The 23,594-nt window shown below is 36.0% G+C and overlaps 1 protein-coding gene across 4 annotated transcripts in view; it reads right to left on the bottom strand.

Moving 5' to 3' along the window:
• Nucleotides 1-23,594, bottom strand: part of LOC135217963 (intraflagellar transport protein 140 homolog) — a 109,541-nt gene that overhangs the window by 25,424 nt on the left and 60,523 nt on the right. For all 4 annotated transcript variants that reach the window (XM_064254110.1, XM_064254235.1, XM_064254298.1 and 1 more), the window contains 9 exons: nucleotides 20,506-20,651; nucleotides 18,024-18,122; nucleotides 16,836-17,025; nucleotides 16,428-16,647; nucleotides 15,437-15,721; nucleotides 12,676-12,841; nucleotides 8,374-8,523; nucleotides 3,364-3,518; nucleotides 2,391-2,568 (listed from right to left, as the gene is read on the bottom strand). In XM_064254110.1, the coding sequence (XP_064110180.1) occupies nucleotides 2,391-2,568; nucleotides 3,364-3,518; nucleotides 8,374-8,523; nucleotides 12,676-12,841; nucleotides 15,437-15,721; nucleotides 16,428-16,647; nucleotides 16,836-17,025; nucleotides 18,024-18,122; nucleotides 20,506-20,651 (1,589 nt within the window). The remainder of the gene's footprint in view (nucleotides 1-2,390; nucleotides 2,569-3,363; nucleotides 3,519-8,373; nucleotides 8,524-12,675; nucleotides 12,842-15,436; nucleotides 15,722-16,427; nucleotides 16,648-16,835; nucleotides 17,026-18,023; nucleotides 18,123-20,505; nucleotides 20,652-23,594) is intronic.

Here is a 23,594-nt window from a genome sequence, read left to right on the forward strand (position 1 = left end):
TATATTGATGACTTTGCCATATATTATACAAGTAGCACTCTAAGACATGCACAAAGAATCCTCAATACAGCCATCTCAAATATTACCAATTGGGCAAATTCAGGATTCCAATTTTCAAAAGATAAAATAAATGCAATAATTTTCTATAAAGATAAAGGATGGTTAAAACAACAAATAATTAAGCTTTATTTTCATAATACCGAAATTAAATTCTGCATAAATGTTAAATACCTAGGAATGGTGTTTGATCAGCACCTGAACTGGAAAGCACACCTCAAACATATTAAAGCAAAAGGCATAAAAGCCCTAGCCATATTGAAAAATCTATCACATACCAAATGGGGAACTGGATGCAACACCATGCTTATGTCATACAAAGCAACAGTACTATCTATAATAGAATATTGTTGCCCAATATATTCATCTGCCTCAGAAGCTACACTAACAACACTAGATGCACTACATAATGAAGGAATACATTTGCGCACGGGAGCATTTCGATCATCCCCTATAAACTCCCTGCTAGTAGAAGCAGGTATATTACCCCTAAAACATCACTGCAACTTGATAACGATGCATAGGGGCCTTTCCTTTCAAGCAGGAACATCTCCCGCTGCTACCCGCTTTCTGAATCATAATCAAAGATTAGAAAACCACAGTGCTAGCTCTTTCCCACAAAGAACCAAATATTTAATAAATTCACATAATATTAAACCAATTTTCCATCCAGCAATGGAATTCCTCACCACCCTGGACCTTTGAAAAAGAGCTAAAAATATGGCCTACTGCTCTAATGCATATCTTCTAAAAATAAAGAAAATATGGCCAAACACAGAGGTGTACCACCTAAACAGCCCATGGAGCCACATCAGAAAAAGAAAAGCGAGATCAACTTATTGATCTTATACAGATGGCAATAAAAAAAAACAAACACTGGAGTGGGACAGACTTCATCAATTTGCCAAAAGATAAAATTGTAGTTAAAATAAGTCTTCCCCCAAATTCATTTGTACTACAACTGCTGAACCTCACAGCCATATGAATAGCACTCGGAATCATAATATCTGAGAAGAGGACAATTTTCCATCAATAATTTCCCGCTGACTCACGAAAGTCGCCTATTGATGCTATAAACAAGTACAAGTCGACAAATCACCTTTTGCAAGAAATCCAAATAAAAATACACCAACTTATTCAATCAGGACTATTAATAAAAATATGATGGATTCCAACACATGTGGGAATTGAAGGAAACGAAAAAGCATCTGATACAGCTGCCAAATTAGCTTGCACTATTCCATCAACAATGACACATGCCCCAGTATCAGACTGGATAATCTCAATTAAGCCTCTAATATATCAAGACTGGCAAACAGATTGGACATCAGTGCCAACTACAAACAAACTGAGAAATATAAAAAGCGAAGTTAATTCAAGGATGTCATCATCTCAAAAAGAAAGAGCGAAAGAAGTGTTACTAACAAGACTACGTACTATAGGCCATACTAGATTTTCACATGGTCATTTGATGTCTAATCCACATCCAGACCCAATGAAATGTAGTACATGCCAGACACCAATAACTGTCCAACACTTATTAGTCGATTGTCCAATTTGGAACCATCAAAGAAACTTATATTTGTAAAACACATTAAACGGCATACTTGCTGAAGGCAAAGATTTTGTATTTAATAGGACCATCATGTTCCTAAGCAAAACCGGTTTCCTAAATAAGGTCTTATTTTTTTTTTTTCAGGATAAATTCCTGAAAACCAGCCCGGGAAGAGCTGTTGTTAGGCTCAGAGGTCTGAATAAACTAATCCTTTATAATAAAAAGGAATTTGAGGTGTGAGTGGACTTTGTTGACAAGAGAGAGAGAGTTATACCTTACAACAAGAATAGCAAAATGATATGCAGATAACCCCACACAAAGATGGACTTGAGGTTATTACAAAAAATAAACATCAGACTTAAAGTTATATGATAAAGAATAAATATAAATATTAGACTTAAAGTTATACGATAAAGAATAAATATTTTCACTGCTATCAACTACTGTTTATCATACCAGATGATTACGGTAATTATAAGTAAACATAAACTAAATGACAAGAGTAATACACACCAAATCAAAACACATACACAAACACTGTCAACTATACATTATATGAATAAGAAGGAATAGGATACAAAACACTTCTCAAAAAGCAAATATGTAATGCATATACACTTAAAATCTGAAATACAGTTCTAACTTCAATTTCTCCTATTCAACAAGTAAAAAATTAAAATAGCAATTGTAAAAAACAACAAAACACACTAACCATCGTAAAGCTAATAGATTTTAATTACATGAAAAATTTAACAAGCCATTCAGCATCTGAACTTACATGCATCCCAAGCTGAAGAGCAAGCATAGCTACTCTAGCATCTAATTGCGGCTCCTTCATTGCATGACGAAGTGCTCTAGCACCTCTTGCATGACTCATGTTACCAAGGCAAAGGGCGGCTACATCTAATCGTTTTGTTTTGACGCACATCTTGGCCATGTTTTCCCAAACAGTCTCACTGATGAATAATCGAAGATGGTGTTAGTATTCCATCGATTAGAAGTGAACTTAATGTAGGAAACATAAGTACAGTTACCGTAATTAAAGAAACCAGTACAGTAAGGATGCAGAATTACCAAAAACAGGGGAATACTAGTCAAGCCTCCCTCTCATATAGCAACCAAAATATTGCCAAAACACCTAGTTAATTTTCATATTAAATAGCCCAAAACCAATGTATAAATCAGGTTACAGAGCATGCACTGAGAACATTAGTTTACCAAAAGAAAAGTACAAATAACCAGAAGTTAATTTGTGGAGTGAAAATAATGAAGCATAGTAGCCTTAGGGTAAAACATTTTAATCAGCACACCAAGAAAAATTCTGAATCCTATGAGAGAGAGAGAGAGAGAGAGAGAGAGAGAGAGAGAGAGAGAGAGAGAGCGAGAGAGAGAGAGAAGAGAGAGAGAGAGACGAGAGAGAGAGAGAGAGAGAGAGAGAGAGAGAGAGAGAGAGAGAGAGAGAGAGTTACATCAAGGTTTATCTGGGATTTCACAACAGAATCATCAATGACCATGTGGCAACAAGTTAATGACACAAGACAGCCTACTTTGAAAAGTAATTATGTAAGAGCTAAACCCACATACATTGAAATGGAAATTTACTCAACAAATCTTAGAACAAACTTGAATTATTCTCCAGATATGCACATTACCTTATACTAAATCATCAGCCTTATCTACATGCAGTATCTTTACTGGAATGTTAACAAAACAGTAAAAAAGATGTGTATCAAAAATATGTAAGCACTTACCTCTTGATGGCTTTAATTGCTTTGAATGCATCATCCATATTTCCAATTGACAAGTAAAACGAAAAATTCAACATTGCATCCTTCGTTGTTTTATCACAGTTTTCCAGGCCAACAAAATCTCTCATGACTTTTTGAGTCACAGCACTCTTCTCATTCTAAATAAAATATAAAATAAAATTTCATTAAAGCTTAACATATAGCACTTCATTCATCATTAATCTTAAAATTTGTGGTTATTCATTCATTAATCATTAGAATAGCTGCCAAACTAATAAAGGTCAGTATAACTTTCTAAATGTACTCCTCTAAATGATTTTCAATTATTGTGATAAAATTGTTAACCCCTTTGCCATTAACAAAATCAGAATTTGTCAATCAAAATAATTCCTGTACAGAAGGTAAGATGTCTATTTCTAGAGTGATAAAGTTGCCTGTTCTCAAATCATATGAAAAAATAAACAAAAAAATCTGGTGTTGGGCAACCAAGTGGGACAATAAAAATAAGATTGAAACTAAAAAGCACAAAACAAACAAAGGGTTACTGCAAAGGGTATTCAGTGCTAGTTTTTGAATATTACTAAAACTTTATCCTGCAAAGGGTATTCAGTACTAGTTTTTGAATATTACTAAAACTTTATCCTGCAAAGGGTATTCAGTGCTAGTTTTTGAATATTACTAAAACTTTATCCTGCAAAGGGTATTCAGTGCTAGTTTTTTAATATTACTAAAACTTTATCCTGCAAAGGGTATTCAGTGCTAGTTTTTGAATATTACTAAAACTTTATCCTGCAAAGGGTATTCAGTGCTAGTTTTTGAATATTACTAAAACTTTTTCATGACTGAATTATTATATAATTGTGATACGCCATTTACCTTCACAACATATACAAAACTCCTTACTCAAAACAGCAGTATGTCAAAAGCACAAATCACTTCATACACAACAGGTGATCAATAGCTAGAATGCCAAATAATTACAATAATACCTCTACCTTAAACTTGGGCAGATAGCCTAAATGGTAAATTCAGTTTGCCTTTCCCTGGCAATGCACAAAAATTTAAATCAGCACATATTGTATCTAGTAACACACCCTCAAGTTATAAGACTTTCTCCATATCAGCTATACTATTTTGAGGACATTCATTCTGCTAAGTTATCTTTTCACAAGAGATGCATTTTGCAAATCTTGTACAGTGGTCCCCCTGTATTCGTGGGGGATGCGTATCTGACCCCCCCGTGAATAGTTAGAACCCGCAAATAGTTGGAAACCCCTATAAAAACGCTGAAAACAGCCTATTTTGTTAGTTAAAACTCAAGAAAAACCCACTAAAAATTTTTATACTTGGTTTTTTTAAGAGTTTTATCACAAAAAGTGCATTTTATGATGAAATTGATAAAAAAAACCCAGGAATTTGTGGATATTTCTCATAGGAAAATATCGCGAATATGCAAATTTTCCGCAAATAATGTGGGGAAACGTTCCCGAGAGAAACCCACGAATGTGTGAATCAGCGAATCCAGAGAACGCGAATACGGGGGTCCACACACAGATGGTCTAAATTAATTTAGCTTATGCCACTCCCAGCTGTGGGATGTCTTAAATATCAGCTGGGATGTCTTAAATATTTGAGTGTACAGTAATCCCTCGCCACTTCGTGGTTCAAGTTTCGCAGCCTCGGTGCATCGCTGATTTTTCAACAATATTCATTGAAAAATAAAAATTCAAAAATACCACCATATCAGCAGCCATATTGCAGAAAGCAGTGTTGTTTCATCATGATGTGTGAGAGAAACCATTTCCCAGGATGCAAAACAGAGAGAAGCTCTCTCAGAGGCTTTGTACATACCCACAGGCAATCAGACAAGGCACGTGATTGGTTCCCAGCGCAAGATCGACGAATGAGAGCACAAGTGGATGTATCCCGTGAGCTGATTGGCTGCGCATCATTGCATCCTCTCCCAGCTTCTTCCCTTGTTGTATCTCGCCACTCTCGTTCACACTGTCAACTGTGTCTCGCGTATCTTAGTGTTGTGTTCGAAATTAACTTTTCGTTAAGCCCTCACAATGCCTCCTAAGTGCCGTGCCCCTGCGAAAAATTTCTCTAGTGAGCCCAAGAGGAAGAGGAAGATGATGACCATCAGTGAAAAGGTCAAACTTTTATATATGTTAAAACAGGGCAGAAGTTATGCCATGGTGGCACGCCATTATGGAGTGAATGAGTCGACAGTGCGCTACTTTAAGAAAGACGAAGCTAAAATCCACAAAACTGCTGCAATAAGCTTCAATAAAGAAGCGAGATGTGTGGTAACTCTGCGTAATAAGAGAGTTGTGAAAATGGAAGCTGCATTAGCCTTGTGGGTTGCTGATTGCAGGAAAAAAACGTGAGTTTGGACACTAATATGATCAGGACAAAGGCCAAATCTCTCTATGATCAAACCTTGCCCGATGGCGACGACAAAGGAGATGCTGAAGAAGCCGCTGAAGATGATCCTGATGAACCTCAAGCCAGTACTAACTCTGTCGCGAGTGATTCGCCTCCTCGAGGACGAGGCTTTACAGCCAGCAAAGGCTAGTTTGATAAATTTTAAGAGATACGGCCTCAAAAGCGTGCCTTTGTATGGTGAGGCTGCCTCTGCCAACACTGATGCTGCTCGTCGTTACGTGGAGGATGAGTTTCCTAACTCATCAGTGATGGCGCTACCTCCCTGAGCAAGTTTTTAACATGGACGAGACAGGCCTCTTTTGAAGAGGATGCCTTCTCGTACATTCCTCTTCAAGGATGAAGTGAAGAGGCCAGGCTTCAAGGCCCACAAGGACCGTGTCACTCTCATCATGTGTGGCAATGCTGCAGGCTTTATGCTTAAGCCAGGCCTTATTCATGGGGCCAAAAATCCATGGGCCTTAAAAAACAAAAATATGGCCCTGCTCCCCGTGTATTGGATGCATAACTCTAAAGCCTGGATAACGAAAGCCCTGACGCTCGAATGGTTCCTCCATTGCTTCATTCCCCAGGTGAAGCTGTATCTGGCTCAGAAGGGCCTCCCTTTTAAGGTCCTTCTCTTGATGGACTGTGCAGGAGGCCATGCAACAGACCTGCAATATGATGGGGTTCAGATCGAGTTTCTGCCCCCTAACACCACATCTCTAATTCAGCCGATGGATCAAGGTGTCATTCATGCCTTTAAGGCACTCTACACTCGTTCCACGAAGGAGGGCCTCATCGCGGCAGTTGACGACGACGACGAAGGCTTCACCTTAAAAAAGTACTGACGTAACTACGACATTGCGTCATGCCTGACTAATATCAAGCAAGCATTGAAGGACATGAAAACTGTGACCATAAATTCTTGCTGGAAGAAATTATGGCCTAACGTGGTGTATGACTATGCAGGCTTCACTCCTGACGAAGTTCATCACTAGGCGGTGAAGAAGGCGGTGAGGCTGGCTCGCATCATCAGGGATGAAGGATTCGTCGACATGAATCGAGGCCCACTCAGACCCACTGACAGATGAAGACCTCCTTGAGATGGCGAAGTCTGCAAGTGAAGAAGAAGCAAAGAAGAGCAAAAGGAAGAAACTGAAGAGCGTGGCCTTACCCTGGAGAACCTGCAACAATTTTGCAACATGGCAAAAGCAATGCAACGATTTGCACAAGACATCGACAATAATATGGTTCAAGCTGTCGAGTTTAGCAATCATGTTGACGGGGTTATGTCCTTGTACAAGGGCATTTTGCAGCAAAAGAAAAAACGACACCAACTACCCATCACCATGTTCTCCAAGGTAAAAACCCCAGCTACACCATCAGCGCTTCCAGCAGAAAAGCCTCCGAGTGAACCTGAAGCCTCTATGAGTGGAGTGGGAGCCTCTTCTCTGCCACCACCAGCCTCTTCGCCTCTCTCTGAAGCAAATGTTGATGATCCAGCGCCGATATCTGACGATGAAGTGCTTCCCGGACTGATTTAAAGGCCTCATTATACCTGTGCAGTAACACCATCATCATCATTCATCATCACATTCATCGAACTGCACAGGTCTGTCATCGTCGTTGTTGTCATTGTCATCATTGTCATTGTCATCGTCGTTGTCGTCATTACTGGAGTCAAGTCTCAAGATACTACTGTCATTGGTGAGTGCAGAACACCATAGTACGTATCGTATGAGAGAGAGAGAGAGAGAGAGAGAGAGAGAGAGAGAGAGAGAGAATGAATGTATAATATTAAGGTTTCATAATTAAATAGATTTAAGTAAAATATATATATAAAGTATAAATATACATATTTTAAACATTCTGGTACCCACGCACATATATACGGAAATTCCTAGGGGGCCAATCATACTTCGTGGATTTTCACCTATCGCGGGGGGTTCTGGTCCCCATTAACCGCAATAAACGAGGGATCACTGTACTAGGTACTACAGATCTTTGTTACTTTCATTTGAAATTCTTCATAATTATTGTTTTAGTGCAATGGAATTTATCTGATTTGTCAGTCTGGGTTATCCTTTATGCAAGATATTCTGTGTTAATGAAGCTGGTAACTGCACTATATGTTCGTCTACGTTGGGTGGTTCAGCAAACTGTTTAACATTAAAACACTGGTGATATCCAAATTCAAGGGCATGATCAATTCCAAAGGCTTAATTTCTACCAGATGCCAATGATCATTTTCTTCAACAGGCTGAAGAACTGCGACATATGTCTGATTGTATTTGGACTTATTTCCATCATACCTAGTAGTACTTCCACTTCTGATCAATGTGGAAAGAGTTTGCTCTTTCAGCTTTGGTAAGTTGTTAGGAGTCCAAGAGCCAATGACCTAGCATAGAAGTGACCAACCAAACCTGACAACAGTCAAGAATGAATAAGGCAGTGTGGTTTAGAAAGAGGTCACTCACCAAAACTGCTGTAATTTTGGCTAATAGCACTTGAGTGTTAATCGTCTAACGAAAACCAGTAAAAGCAATTGGCTTTTTATACAGTTACACAAACATAATTAAAACTAACCTTTGACTCAGCATCATGAGCATTAAGCAGATAAAAGAAAGGAACTTGTACCCCAAGGAGGCGCGAGTAGGTAGGAGTAAGTGGAAAAACATCTTGAACGATTGTTCCATGATCAGCACTTACAAATAAAGACACTAACATCACAGCAGGCTGAAAAAATACACAAAAGAACAACCATTAATTATAATATATCAGTTAAACCATATGAGTATCATTGTAAAGACAACCCACAATCAAGTATAACTGTGAAACTATTTAAATGACAGATAATTCTACATAAACACAGCTTATTGTTTTATTGAATACAGAATATATGTTTGTGACATTTTCTAACAGCAGTGAAATAACATTTTTTACTATGTACAGGGTGGTCCAAAAGTCTTGTTACCCCTACCAAAAAGTACCAGCAATAGAGGTACAGTAGACCCTTGACTCACGAACACAATCCGTTCCTAGACCTTGGTCGTGTTCGAAATTGTTCGTGACTCGGAGCTAATTTCCCCATAAGGTTTAATGGGAATAATATTAATTGGTTCTCGACCCCTACGAACCAATATATATTATGTATACGTATTTTGCCTTATTTTACACATATAATGTAAAAGTCAGTGTAAAAAACCTTAATATATCTAATAATATAATTTAAAATGGTAAACTAACACTATAAAAACGTTTGTAAAGTGAACACTTACTATGACTGGCGAGACTTCTGGCTTGACGGACAAGAGAAGAGGAGGGTGGTGGGTGGGGAGGAGGTTATTGTGCGGAAGGAGACCCTCCCCCATCCAGGTCGGGGAGATCTCGTTCCGGAGATTCAACTCTTCTAGGTTTTTTTGGTGAACGTTTAATCACAAACTTATCCAATGTCTGTTGCCTTTTCCTTCCTTGCATAACTTTTCTGAAATGGCTCATTAAATTTTCATTGAGCATATTCACGATCCTGTTCGTAACAATTTTGTCCGGATGATACAATTCAAGGAAGCACTGGACATCATTCCACTTTTCCAATGCGGCTTTTATCACATCACTGCTGACATCTGTAACTTCCTCCCCAGCCTCCTCTTCGTCAGTTGATTGCTCCCGAGCAAGTTGCTCCTGCTGCTCTTTGTGGAGTTGAACGAGTTCGTCCGCAGTCAAATCTTCTGAATGTTCAGCGACCAATTCCTTCAACATCTTCGTCGTTGACTTGTAGACCCATACTGTTGCCCATGGACACAATTTCTTGCACAATCTCTGCATCGAAGCCCTCAAAGTCACGGACAGTTACGCACTGGGGCCAAAGTTTCCGCCACGCAGAATTTAATGTGCGGTACGTAACTTCAGTCCATGCGTTATCAATGAGGGTTATGCAGTGAAAAACATTAAAGTGCTTCTTCCAAAATTCTTTTAAGGTTAATTTTCTCTCTTCAGTTACACGGAAGCATCTGGAGAAGAGCGCCTTCGTATATAATTTCTTAAAATTGCTAATGACTTGTTGGTCCATGGGCTGGAGAACAGAGGTCGTGTTGGGTGGAAGGAACTTGAACTGAATGAAGTCATGTTCACTGCAGTCAGCCAAGTACGAAGGGTGTGCCGGGGCATTATCCATGATCAGAAGGCACCGCAGGGGTAGCTTGTTCTCTGTTAGGTACTGACTCACGGTCGGCGCAAACACTTCATCAATCCACTCCATAAAACAAGTTCCGTGTCACCATGCTTTTGTATTGGCCCTCCACTTACAGGCAGTCTGGCCTTATTTACGTTGTGCTGCTTAAAGGCACGCGGGTTATTTGAATGGTAGACAAGTAGCGGCTTTAGTTTCAAGTCGCCACTTGCGTTTGAGCATAACAAAAACGTAAGCCTATCCTTCATTGGCTTGTGGCCTGGGAGCGCCTTCTCTTCTTGGGTGATAAATGTCCTGTTGGGCATCTTCTTCCAGAAGAGGCCCGTTTCATCACAATTGAAAATCTGTTGAGCGACGTATCCTTCGGCCTCCACGAACTCGGCAAACTCAGTCACGAATGCCTCAGCAGCAGCCTTGTCTGCGCTAGCAGCCTCACCATGCCTAATTACAGAGTGAATTCCAGTTCTCTTCTTGAAGTTATCAAACCACCCTTTACTAGCCTTAAAATCATCTGGCGTGGCACTAGTAGAAGGAGTTTCCTTCAGCAAACTCTGATACACTTGCCGAGCTTTCTCGCAGATGATCGGCTCGTTTACACTATCACCTGCCATCTGTTTCTCATGTACCCACTTCAAAATTATTTTTTCTGCCTCTTCGAGGGTTTGCGATCTCATCTTGGTTAGTACTGTCACTCCCTTCGCAACATTTGCTTCTTTAATGGCATCCTTGTTTTTCAAAATTGTCGAAATTGTCGACTTGGCCATCTTGTACTCACTTGCGATATCGGTCACGCGAACACCACGTTCAAACTTTTCTATAATTTCTTTCTTTATTTCAATGGTTATCTTCCTCTGCACCCTCTTCTCACCATCACTCTTCACTTTCTTACTTTCACCACCACTCTTCACTTTCTTAGGGCCCATTATGAAGAAAATCACAAGTTTTAGCGCAAAAAATGCTAAGCGAATTGACGAACGTCTTGTACACAATGAGATGAGACAAAGAGCGATGCGTGGGTGACGCCGTGCGTGGGCGGCTGGAGGATGGCTGGTCCCATGGCAACTCAAACGCTCTCACGTGTGCTGGGCGATTTCGCGCATTTTTCAAATGTTTGTGTCTAAAAATTAGTTTGTGAAACAAAGTGAATTGTTATTTTCCAGAAATTTCCAGCATTTTTCAAATGTTCATGTCTCAAAATTAGTTCATGACCCAAACAGAATTTTTATTTTCCGCATTTTTTTTTGTTCGTATCTCAAAGTTAGTTCGTAAGTCAAGGGTGAAATTTTACCTATAATTTTGGTCGGGGATCGAGTTGTACGTGGGTCAATGCGTTCGTGAGTCAAGGGTCTACTGTATGTACAAGTATTGCAATAATACAAAATACACATCCTGGATTCAGTTTATTCTTGTTACCCCTAAATATTATTTTAATTTTCACGATTTTTTGTCCTAATATTGTTTAATTTTTTATTTCAGATGGCTGAAAGCAAATAAACTGAATCCTCTACATCTACTCTATTACTATATTACTTGTTCTTCTATTGTTTCAGTGTTTCTATTTTGTTCTTTTGTTCCTACAGTGAATAAACTGAATCCGGGATATGTATTTTGTATTATTGCAATACGTACTTGTACGTACCTCTATTGTTGGTACTTTTTGGTAGGAGTAACAAGACTTTTGGACCACCCTGTAGATTTAACTACAGCAGAAATATTACATGTAAAGCATATCCATATTTCAATATGTAATACAGACGCCACTCTATTTACGAACGATTTACGTTCCAGATGGCCGTTCATAAGCTGAATTGTTTGGAAGTTGGTTACTGTACTCTTCACGCCAAACACAATTCACTATACATACAGTACTGCTGTATTTTAGAGAATTGGGGCACAGAACAAAATTTGAACTTACGGGTTGCACAGGGGAGCACTCTGACCACAATTTTAATTTGTGATCCCGTTAACTGGTATCTCTAAATGTTTATAAATAAAGTGGATTTGCATGTGATCTGATTTTACTGCAGAATCAGTGAAAGAGATTGAAAAGATGTTTGAAAGATGGAAGAATGGAATAGAGGAATGAGTTAAAACAATGGAAGCATAATAATAGTGTACGGTGTGTGGAAAAAAAAACAATGGAAAAACTGCATTCAAGAATCCAGTTTGTAGACAGACTGAAAATTTATGATGGATACTTAAGACCTATAATCTATGTACAAGAGATGGCACTCACAGAGTAAAATGAAAGGATTTCAGATATGTATGATTACAAAATAATGTTATTGATTGGGCTATGGTGGGATGATCATATTACAGACGAGGAAGATATGGAAATGTAAATTATTTAGCAGCTGAAAAATACAGAAGATTTGGAAATGTTATGAGCAGGGATGAGTAACTGATTGTTAAACAAGTAGCAGATATGGAAATCCCAGGACAAAGCCCAATAAGGTGTCTCAGAAAATCAAGGAAAAGAAACAAAAGTGAAAACCTAACCAGATGGGACTGCAGGCAAAAAGAGCATAAGACAGAGAAAAGTGGAGATAACTCATCTCACATCAAACCCCATAGGAGAAAATCTGACTTAAAAACCAATGTCATATAATATTTTAAGTTGAAACAATATGACCAAAAATGAAAATTTTGTATGTCAATTTTTATTATTTATTGCTTTAAAATGACAAAACTGTACTAACCCGCTCCTCTTCCTTATTGTTATTGGATGCCATATAATGATCAGTTTTCTTTTTCTTACTCTGTATCGCTTTGGCTTCACAAACCAACAAACGGGGGTCCTCAAGATCCCACATGTGTGACATGACAAATCTTCCACTGATTTCCCTGGCCATTTCTTTTTTGGCTCTGAAATTCAAAAGTGCAAAGAGATAAATTACAAGGAAACCTTTGCTATACTTAAGAAATTTAATATCAAATCTACTGTACACAAATTTGAGTACTGTACTGAATTTAACAAGCTTTCAGGCAGTACAATACTTGAGTTGTTGAAATAAACCTTTATGAAGATCAAAAGCCAAATAAGCATTAAAACAAAAGATAAGAATATTGCATTGAAAAGAACAGTTGTCAATCATAGAATTAAGACAACAAAAATAAGAAGAAAATATAGATTATCATTTACAAACATTTGATCAACATTATGCAATGATTTCAATAAGAGGTATCTCATAACAGGCAAAGCTTAATACACCCACCACAAAGATTAAAACTCTCAACAACGCCAATAAAGAATCATAAACCAACACGTATTGCTTTTCTACCCTTCAGCTTATTTCTCTATTTTTCTCTGTGAAATAGTAAAAAATTTTAATTTTTCTTATCAAGCAACCTTACAGTATGTTTCAATAATCTTATCTATAGCCATCCCAGTCACTCCTACATATATTTTTCATCTCCTAAAGCAACGTTTATTCTGCCTCAATTGTTGTATCTTTAAAGAACTTGTTCCTAATATAGTTCAATTATATCTATAAAAAAAAACCTCAATACCTAGTTGAACACAGATTATTCTCTTACATTATCTAGATCTCTCATACACGTTCGAAACCACAACATATTTTTCCCCTCTTACTTCCTTAACATTGGTAACTACATACAAACTTTTTGAGTACAAAACTTTGGTATGGTAATAAACCAGTTAGGACACTCCTACAATTTCACACATCTCTTCCTATAATAAACAGGGACAACAGATTCTTTAAGATCTTACTATCATATATTACAAGTTGACTTGAGTGAACTTCTTATGCACAGTAAAACTAAACTACTAATTCTTGTGATTTATAAAAATCTAAACACCTACAAGAGTTATTATGTCAATTTCTTCCCACTCGGTTATAAAATCTAAAATACAATATACTCGGACTTATAAAATGTTTTTTAATTCAAGCAGAAAATTAACTCGCCACTATACAAATTTTCATCAGCACGTCTAACCCAAAAACAAAGTCAAGTCCATATAAAAATTAAGTAATTTACTCTCAAATATTATTGTAAGTCATTCAGCATTGGAGATAATGGAGAGCCCATTCCCAATGCAAATTTCTACTTTTAAACAACAAATGCATTATTATAACAGACAGATATGAAAATCAATAAATTTGTAGAACCTGTGTGTGTGTGTGTGTGTGTTAATAGCCCTTTGTGTGTGTGTGTGTTAATAACCCTTCTTTTGAAAACCAGATTTTAATCATAAAATGGAATAGGAATGGGTTCCTCATTATCTTCCATTTTAAGTAACTTGAACATGGAATACTTTGGAAGTGAATTAATTCCATGGCTATGTTCACGAGACCTAGTCTCCCTGAGAAATATTGATGACATTCTGTTTATTATGACCAGTCGATTTCTTGTATAAAAATCAATAAATTTATCAGCCTTTGAATAATATTGTACCTCCATAAAGTTCAAAGCTTGAAAGAAAATGAGATTATTTTTTTCAAACATTCTGGTTATTAGGGAAATTACTAAACTGATTTCTTTTACTGTGTATAACAAACCAATTCTGATTAACTTGTATAAATAAAGCACTATTCACTTTTGTGTCTCAACAAATGTTACTGAAGTACAAAGAAAAATGTACATTATAGTTGCACACTAGTTTATGTAAGGCAGTTTAAAAATATAGTTAATAGATCTAAAACATACTATGTATGCTTTTACAGTTTTTCTAAATATACATATAAACCCATTAATATCGATATGTCCTAAATATCAGAGATTCACCAGTCTTTCCATATGTCAGACACAAGGCACTCCACAGCTCTGCAACCTGGCCCCCCAAGGGGATTTATTCAGTTCTGCTACTATCACCACCTTCACTAGGTAATCAAGATACTGCACTGCCAGTCTTACACCAATGCATAAAAAATTAAGGTAAATCTGATATGGTGCAAAGTTGTGATATAAGAAATTAATTCTTAATCATTTTTTATTGACTATATTCAGGTGGCCTTAATTATGGCTAACTGTTATTTTAAAATCACCATCACGTATAAGATGCCCCTTTTAAGTTCACAACCGCTGTTTTTGTAATGTAATACTCTAATAATTTATTTCTTAAGCTTACTGTTTAAGCTTACTTCTCATGCTTATTTCTTATGCCTGAAAAGACCAACATTTAATGAAGAAACCAATGAAAATTAACCTTTACTTCTGTATTGTGGATATCCATATACATTTTGCAATTTTTAACATTCTCACAATACTGTTAGCACATCACATTACTTGGGTAGAACTTTATTAATCTTAATGGCTAACTATATAAGGGCACTATAAAATATTTGAAGTCTGTCTTAAGAAAAAATCTGGATTATCTTTAAAGCAATAGCTCTAGAGATTTCATATGCAAGTGAAGTTAACAATATTGTAAGATCATAGATGTCATAGTACATAAGCATAATACATGATCATAATAATTTTTCATCTTAATCAAATTACCTGTCTTGAAGTCCTATATCTTTGGAACTTGCGCTTTCAGCAGAATTAGGAGGGGCTGATGTGTCAACATCATCATCTTCGGCATGACCAGATGCAAAATTGAAGTATGTTATGTTGTCATGTTCTATATCCCAAATATAGAGTTTTGGGTCAGGAAGCAGGGAAGTCTGAGCAACAGCTACAGAAACCCTTGTGCCATTACAGTTACAGCGGGCAGTAATGATCTCGCCAAAGTCTTTGATGGCGTCACTCATTTGTTTACCTTGAGTGTGTGGTTTTGCTTCCCTGTGAGAAGAAATAGTAACCTTAGTAGTTTTCTAAATTGATGATCATCATAAGTACCGGTAATATTACCATCTGCACAGATTGTCAATAAAGTGTGTTTTACTAAATGGCATTTTAATTGCTTCATTGTTGCATTTAATTTAGTTACTAAACTGACTTGCCCATGAAAGTCACAGGTGAAATGTTTATGCCATTTTGAGTTTATTTTCTTACAGGGTGAATTTGCTACCATTCAAAAATCCACAGTTAAACTTGTATTAATTAAAATATTTACCAGTAATCAAGCTCCATTTGTGCTAAGAAACCTTGTACTTTGAATTTTACATTGTAAATTTCATAAAAAAAAAGAAAAAAATGGGGGACCTTTTAAAACAATGTCACCACCGTTTTTCTTACTGCAATTAGATTCCAACCCATTAACAGCCAATTCAAATACCTAGATGTAATCTAAATTACCAGCATCTTATTCTGCACTGACATCCACCACCCTGACTTACATCGAAGGTGAGCTCTCTATCCTGTACAAATATTTAAGCCCATTTTCTATGATTCATAAAGGGATTTTCTCTACATACCAGAAACAAGAGGGTAAATCAAGAGTTCAAATCTTTCCTAAATCATGCACAAACTTAAAATATCAGAATTCTTTTCCCAACATGCAACCATATACGTATAATGCTTTAAGTTATCTAATTAGAATTCTTACCTCCTAGACAAATCCCAGAGTCTTATCATTCCTGTTATAGTTGCAGTAACAAGAAAGTTACCACACACATCTAACCCAATTGGCTGACCATCACCTTCTGAAAAACTCAGGGTTTGTTTCACAGTTCCTTGTAAAGATCGAACCTGGATATTATTACCTTCAATAGCAAAAACACTGCCTTCATGTAGAATTGCGCTCTCAGATTCACACGCAAAGGACCCTGCAAAATATGAAGGAGTTTTATTTTTACTTGATTCCAACATACAAATAAAAATATCTCACACAGTAATGACTGACATTAAATCAAGTGTGTGTGTGTGTGTGTCAGAAAAATATTTTACAGCTCTTATGTTTCAAAAAAAAAAAAAAAAAAAAAAAAAAAAAAAAAAAAAAAAAAAAGACACTTACCAATGACTCTCAAGTGTGTAGCATCAGAAGTAATTTCATATATAACCATCTTTTTTAAGTTCCATATAAGCAGATGATCAACAGTGTTATTAACACCCCGCACCTGGATTTCAGAGCGTAATTCTAAATGGCTACCTCCTGAAAACACATCCACTGACAGCTGTGTTGGGGATACTTGTACAACAGACACCTGAAAAGAGGGGAACAGAAATTCATTAGAACAAAGAATTTCTAATTGTCTAACATAATAAGGACACACGTACTTATTTATTAGTTACAAGTCATCAAAATGTGTAAATACCACTAGAAAAGTACATATGCCTTTTCAAGTTTTCTTTTCAACTTCTCCATCTTACCTGTAGTATACAGTACACATAAATTTGGAAAGCAGTTTTAATTTTCTATACAAATTTCTTTATGTGCAAAACAGTTTGCAATTTGTTTTCTAATTATACAATTTAATTCTTTTATTCTGTTAAATTATTCAAATATTTTTAAAAACTGGTTCTTATTTTAATATTTTTGACAGTTTTAAATAAAAAAAACAATATATATGTATCAGTATATAAAAATATGATGATGAACTTTAGAATATGTATCTGAAAAATATCTACCATTGTTTTTACACAAAGCCGAGTAATAATCTTTTCAGTGAATCAATTCTCAGGCAAAAATTATGGTAAAACTTGTGCAAATGATAATCTTACTAACTAACATTCAGTTATGTTCAACAGCTGATAGCTGATTATACAATAGTAATGCTAGATAAGTCATGAAATAGTGTTTAAGTGTTTAAATCCCTAAAATTTTCATCTAAGACATTTTTACTCATAATTCTTCATGATTACAACGATGCTAATGCATCTACATTTTGAAAAACAGCAACACATTACACAGGACATTTTATTTAGTACTGGTAACTTTACAGCCCTGCATATTTCCTTAATGAGTCAGTCACGCAACAATTACATTCCATTTCTGAGAGAAAAGGCTCACTATTAACTTAATATTTAAAATATTTATCAAACAAGAGTATTCAATAGAAAACAGCCAATTGCAGAATCTATTTTCAGTCAAAAACAATTAAGAACAAATTTGTTTATATTGGATAAAATTAAAGTAATCCTTCATACATTAGATATTTCTCTTGCATGCAACTGTAATAGAGTGAGACACTATAACACCAACCTGATCTCTATAACTTGCAACCATATGCTGCTCATTTAATATGTACACATCCCGAACTGTATTGACACCCAGCAGGTTTTGTGCTGAACCCCAAGCAACCTGTGAAAGAAAGTGGAAAATTATATACAGTATTTTTTTTTTATGGTGTTTTTACATTGCATGGAACCAGTGGTTATTCAGCAACTGGACCAACGGCTTTATGTGACTTCTGAACCACGTCGAGAGTGAACTTCTATCACCGGGAATAAACAACTCAATGGAATACCCAAGAATCGAACTCGCGGCCATTGAGGTATATACAGTACTGTACAGATAGTACTTCAATTCCTACCAATTCGGTAGTACAGAGTTCAATTCCCAGCTCGGCCAACGTGGAGTCAGAGGAATTTGTTTCTGGTGATTAGAAATTAATTTCTCAATATAATGTGGTTCAGATCCCACAATAAGCTGTAGGCTCCATTACTAAGTAACCAATTGGTTCCTAGCCACATAAAAAAATTGAATCCTTCGGGCTAGCCCTATGAAAGCTGTCAATCAGCTTAGTGGTCTGATTAAACTAAGATATACTTAACTTATATATTTAACTTGGATTATTAAAACCAACATAAACTATAGTATACATCTCACCTGTTATATATGAAATATGAAAGGTTGAGCTTTTTGTAAAATGGTTTAAAACTCACTACTACAGAACTTTATTTCCCCTTATAATAAGTTAATTATGCAAAAAATTTAAACGTGCCATAAGTAATATATTTACAGTAATACTAGAAGAGGTTCCTTTTCCTCTTATTGGTGAATTTTTAACATTTACTCCATTATGTTTTGGTAGCTCTATCCCTGTGATTATGACCCAGTTTCTATTGCTCCCATTATTTACGTCTCAATGCTTATGCTGGAAGTATCATCTGTTCCTCACATTGCAGTGGAACTTCAAAAGAGCCTAGACATACTGGAGTTCGTGGATTTTTTAATTTACAGACTGCAAAAAGTACAGTACACATACTTGTTTATAACATACAGTGACTACATACGTATGTGAATGTAGTCTCTGGTGTCCTTCAGGGCAACAAGTTTACAACTTATGTACGGCAGGTAAGGCTAATGTATGTGAATCAATTCCATCTCCTGAGTACAGGCCTTTGGTTGCTGAATCAGGTATTTAACCGAAATTAGGGCTTTCAGCAACTTATAAGGGACTGAGTTAAAAACATAACAACACTTAAAAATATGACTTTGTACATCTAAGACACTGGATCATCCCCTCCCTTTTCCAAGATATTTTATACTCTGATCACATATTCACTTTTGAGAAACAGCTACTCTATCTTTTGTCCAGTGCAAAAAAATAAAATTACTGAATCTTTAAGATTTTGGAAGACCAGCTTATCCTATGAAAATAATTATTCTATTACTTTGCCCACGTCTGGAATACTGTTCCCATTGGTCTCTAACTCCCTTGAATCTTTGTTACACAAATTCTTGTATCTTTATTTTGCCCTGTCTTGAATATTGTTCCCATTGGTATCTAACTCACTCGAATCTTTGTTACATAAATACTTGGAGCTTTATCATATTTCTTATCTATCATCTTGGTAAAAATAATTACCCCTAGCTCCATTGTTCAACTGGTCCATGCTATACAAAACTTTTCTTAATTTTGACCATTGTTTGCATTCACATCTTCTCAGACTATACCACCCACAGCATAGTACCAAGTATGTACTCTATTTAATTCAAACAGTCTTGCCTTCTCTTATGTGAGGCTCAGTACCATAAAATGTTCTCGAACTCATAGTACAGCTGCGACAAAATTGTAGAGTAACTTCCTAATTTTACAGATGAATCACTTAATCTTCAGAAACTCAAACTTGATGCAAATGAGTTTTTGAACACACCAGGCTGAAGAATCTCCCTTCATAATTTGTTATCTTATTTGTTCTTTGTTATTTATTTTACTTTTCCATACTGGGGCCCGTGGCTTTGGAGAATTTTGCTTTTCAAATTACAGCTGCTGCCTAACTTATAAAAATAGTACTGTAATACCATAATGAAATTAAAGATTAACTAACTATTTTTTCAGAAATGCATGAGAGCTAATGTTACTAATGTTAATGATCATTAAGTTTAATTTAATTCTGTAATATTAACACTTTTCAAATTTCTTTTAACTTCCTACAAATCCTGTGTGCAAAATCAAATTTCATATAAAAAAATAAAATGCAATACTGTACTGAAAAAATTAAATGTCTTACATAAATTAGTTTGCTACAATAATCTTCAAGATCAGCAACTGAAAATAAAACTTGAGTAAAAATCACATATGAGTAAAAGCCATATTCACCATTCCCATAGCTTACTGTCTAAAGCTATATGACAACCCAAAATTCTTGCCCACCAAGGTCACATACATATACTTTGCAAAAGGAGAAATGTAATGTAATGGACACCCAATAGAAATAGGCAGCAATATCATACATACCTGTTTAACAGCACCTGAAATAACAGCAGGATTTTGCAGTACCCAGTCCTTCTCAGGATCTTTTGTATATTCATCTTCACCCAACTTATGCTCTTCATACTTCCACATAGCTATGCTGCCCAGAGTCGTACCTGCACACAGAATTCCTGTTGAGTAAACAAGACGTTAGCAATAACTTTTTGTGTGCTACTTGCATCAGCTTCAACACAATTAGAAAAAAATACTCACTACAAGACAAAATCTGAAATTAAACACAAAAATTCTTTTCTATGCACTAAAAGTTCCTGAATAAGGAAACAATTTTACTTAACCAGGAAGACGAGATCATCCAAACCAGAGTAACTGCTGTACACATCACAGCAGTAACTCAATACTGTAACTATATACAGCAATTATTGTACTGTAATAAAATACTAGTATGTAGCTTAAAAGTTAATCAATATAAACAAGTTTATCCTGTTAATATACAGTAGAAAAAATTCTGTAAAATTAAAATTATTTATATAAAATGTTAATAACTACTATTATAGAAAATGTTAGGCATGTCCTTATACATTAGTTGTTTTGATGTAACACCACTGGACCTACCACTCACAGACACATATGTGCTTTGAGGTATTTCTCTTTAGTCAGTTTGTACTGTAAAGTTAGTTTTCATATTATGATACTGATTTTGGTATAATTTTATGACTCAATAGTTGTAACTTAATGCAGTATTTTTAAAAAAGCGCATGAAAATTTCAAGATGACAAGTTCCAGTTAGCCTGACAAATTTTTCAGTCATTGCTATATGTATACAACATTTGTCTACAATATTGTGGTCACAGTTCTGTAATGATGCTTATTTCAGAAATACTGGTCATGCAACATGGTAATATCCTATAAAGGCTCAATCTCAATATTGTGGTCACAGTTCTGTAATGATGCTTATTTCAGAAATACTGGTCATACAACATGGCAATATCATATAAAGGCACAATCTTAAAGCCATTCAAATGTAATGTGGTAAACCACCACCAACCAAGTTTGTTAATAACAAGTATGAATTAATGGTCTCTGAAGGGGACATTGTACAATACCGAGAATTTACTTAAATATTCGGGTTTAAGATTGAAATATAAAACTCTGTACATTTCACTACTACAGGTATTACTGTCCACTCCATTTACTAATATTACAGCTACTAAAATCTCAGAAACCTTACATCACAAAATATTGGATAAGTTTATATGGAACAGTAATTCAAATAATGGGTAATAGATTATGCTACTTTATATGCTTACATTTGAACATGATTAATCAACCATGACTTTTTGTTGCTTCTTTTCACTGTAAATTCTTTTAACCCTCAAACGCCTAAGCGGTATTTTAAAAATCGTCTCCCATATGCCGGCGGCGTTCGCGAGTGAGCGCCGAAGCGGAAAAAATTATTTTTTGCAAAAAATCACAGCACGCTTAGTTTTCAAGATTAACAGTTCATTTTTGGCTCTTTTTTTTGTCATTGCATGAAGTTTAGTATGCAACCATCAGAAATGAAAAAAAATATCATTACCATATATAAATATTGGGATATATGACAGTGCAGAAAAAAAATTTCATACATAATTGTATACAATCGCACTGTGCGCAAAACGGTTAAAGCTAACGAGTTAATTTTTTTTCGTTGTGTTGTACACTAAATTGTGATCATTTTGGTATATAACACATTGTAAAACGATCAAGGCAACACAGAGAAAATATTATCACAAAATGATGCATGAATTCGTAACGCGCGGACGTAAAAAAAAGCAGTTTTCAAAAATTCACCAAAAATCGAAATATTGTGCTAGAGACTTTCTGTTTGTTGCAAAATGAAGGTAATTGATTAAATATTACTAGACTGTAAGTGTTGTAGCTTACAATTGCAGTTTTCAACCATTTCGGTCAAGTTAAAGTCGACCGAAGGACGAATTTTTTCTATTTATCGTTATTTATACGAAAATATTTCAAATCTGATAAAAGCTACAACCATAGGTTGTTTTTGTTGTATTCTACATGAAATTGCACACATTTTCATATATAAAAATGTTATTTTCATGATAAAATAAATTTTTGAACATACTCACCTGGTAGTTATATAAATAGCTTACGTCCCTGACGTCACGGCAGAATTTCAAAACTCGTGGCAATCGCCGATTGGGTAGTCAGGTGCACCACCTGTGCGCCCTCTACCCAGGTAAGTAGAACCGTTCCAACTATTCCTCAGATCTTCCATGCTCATAGTCTCTAGAGGGGAGGAGGGTGGGAATTAAATTATATATAACTACCAGATGAGTATGTTCAAAAATTTATTTTATCATGAAAATAACATTTTCAAACATCTAACTCACCTGGTAGTTATATATATAGCTGATTGACACCTTTGGTGGAGGGTCAGAGACAGCTATCATCGTTGGAATTGACATAAGTGTTAATTAAAAACCAACTTACAGGTTCGTACCTGTTAAGGAAGCCGACTTCAATGATATCCTGCCTCATTATGTCTGCTTTCCTTATGAGATCCAGCGATCCACCCAGGGGGCTGAAGACCTCTTGGAAACTGTCAACCGGTCAAACCTCTATGTGACTAGACTCCCTATACCCTTGTTCCGGGCGCTACCAAGGAACAAGTTGACCACCTGACTAAGGATCAATGATTCCAGTCTCCACAAACAACCATAAAATTTCAATAGTTCCAAGGTAAGAAAAAGAGTATTGGTTTATGGGATTTCAAGGGGTAGTCCCTTCTCCCACTACTGAATGAGCTGCTACTAACGGACCCAGCGTGTAGCAGTCTTCATACAGAGTCTGCACTTGTGTAAGGTAGTGCGACGCAAACACTGACTTGCTTCTCCAGAAGGTTGCATCCAGGATATTCTGAAGGGATCTATTTTGTTTAAAAGCTACAGAGGTTGCTACGGCCCTAACCTCATGAGTCTTAACTTTTAGTAGCTTGAGATCCGCATCATTACATGCTGAATGCGCTTCCCTAATTAATTGCCTTATAAAAAAGGATAACGCATTCTTTGACATTTGCAGAGAGGGCTTTTTGACAGAACACAAAAGCCCCT

This window comes from Macrobrachium nipponense, chromosome 11, assembly GCF_015104395.2.
Source record: "Macrobrachium nipponense isolate FS-2020 chromosome 11, ASM1510439v2, whole genome shotgun sequence".
NCBI lineage: Eukaryota > Metazoa > Arthropoda > Malacostraca > Decapoda > Palaemonidae > Macrobrachium > Macrobrachium nipponense.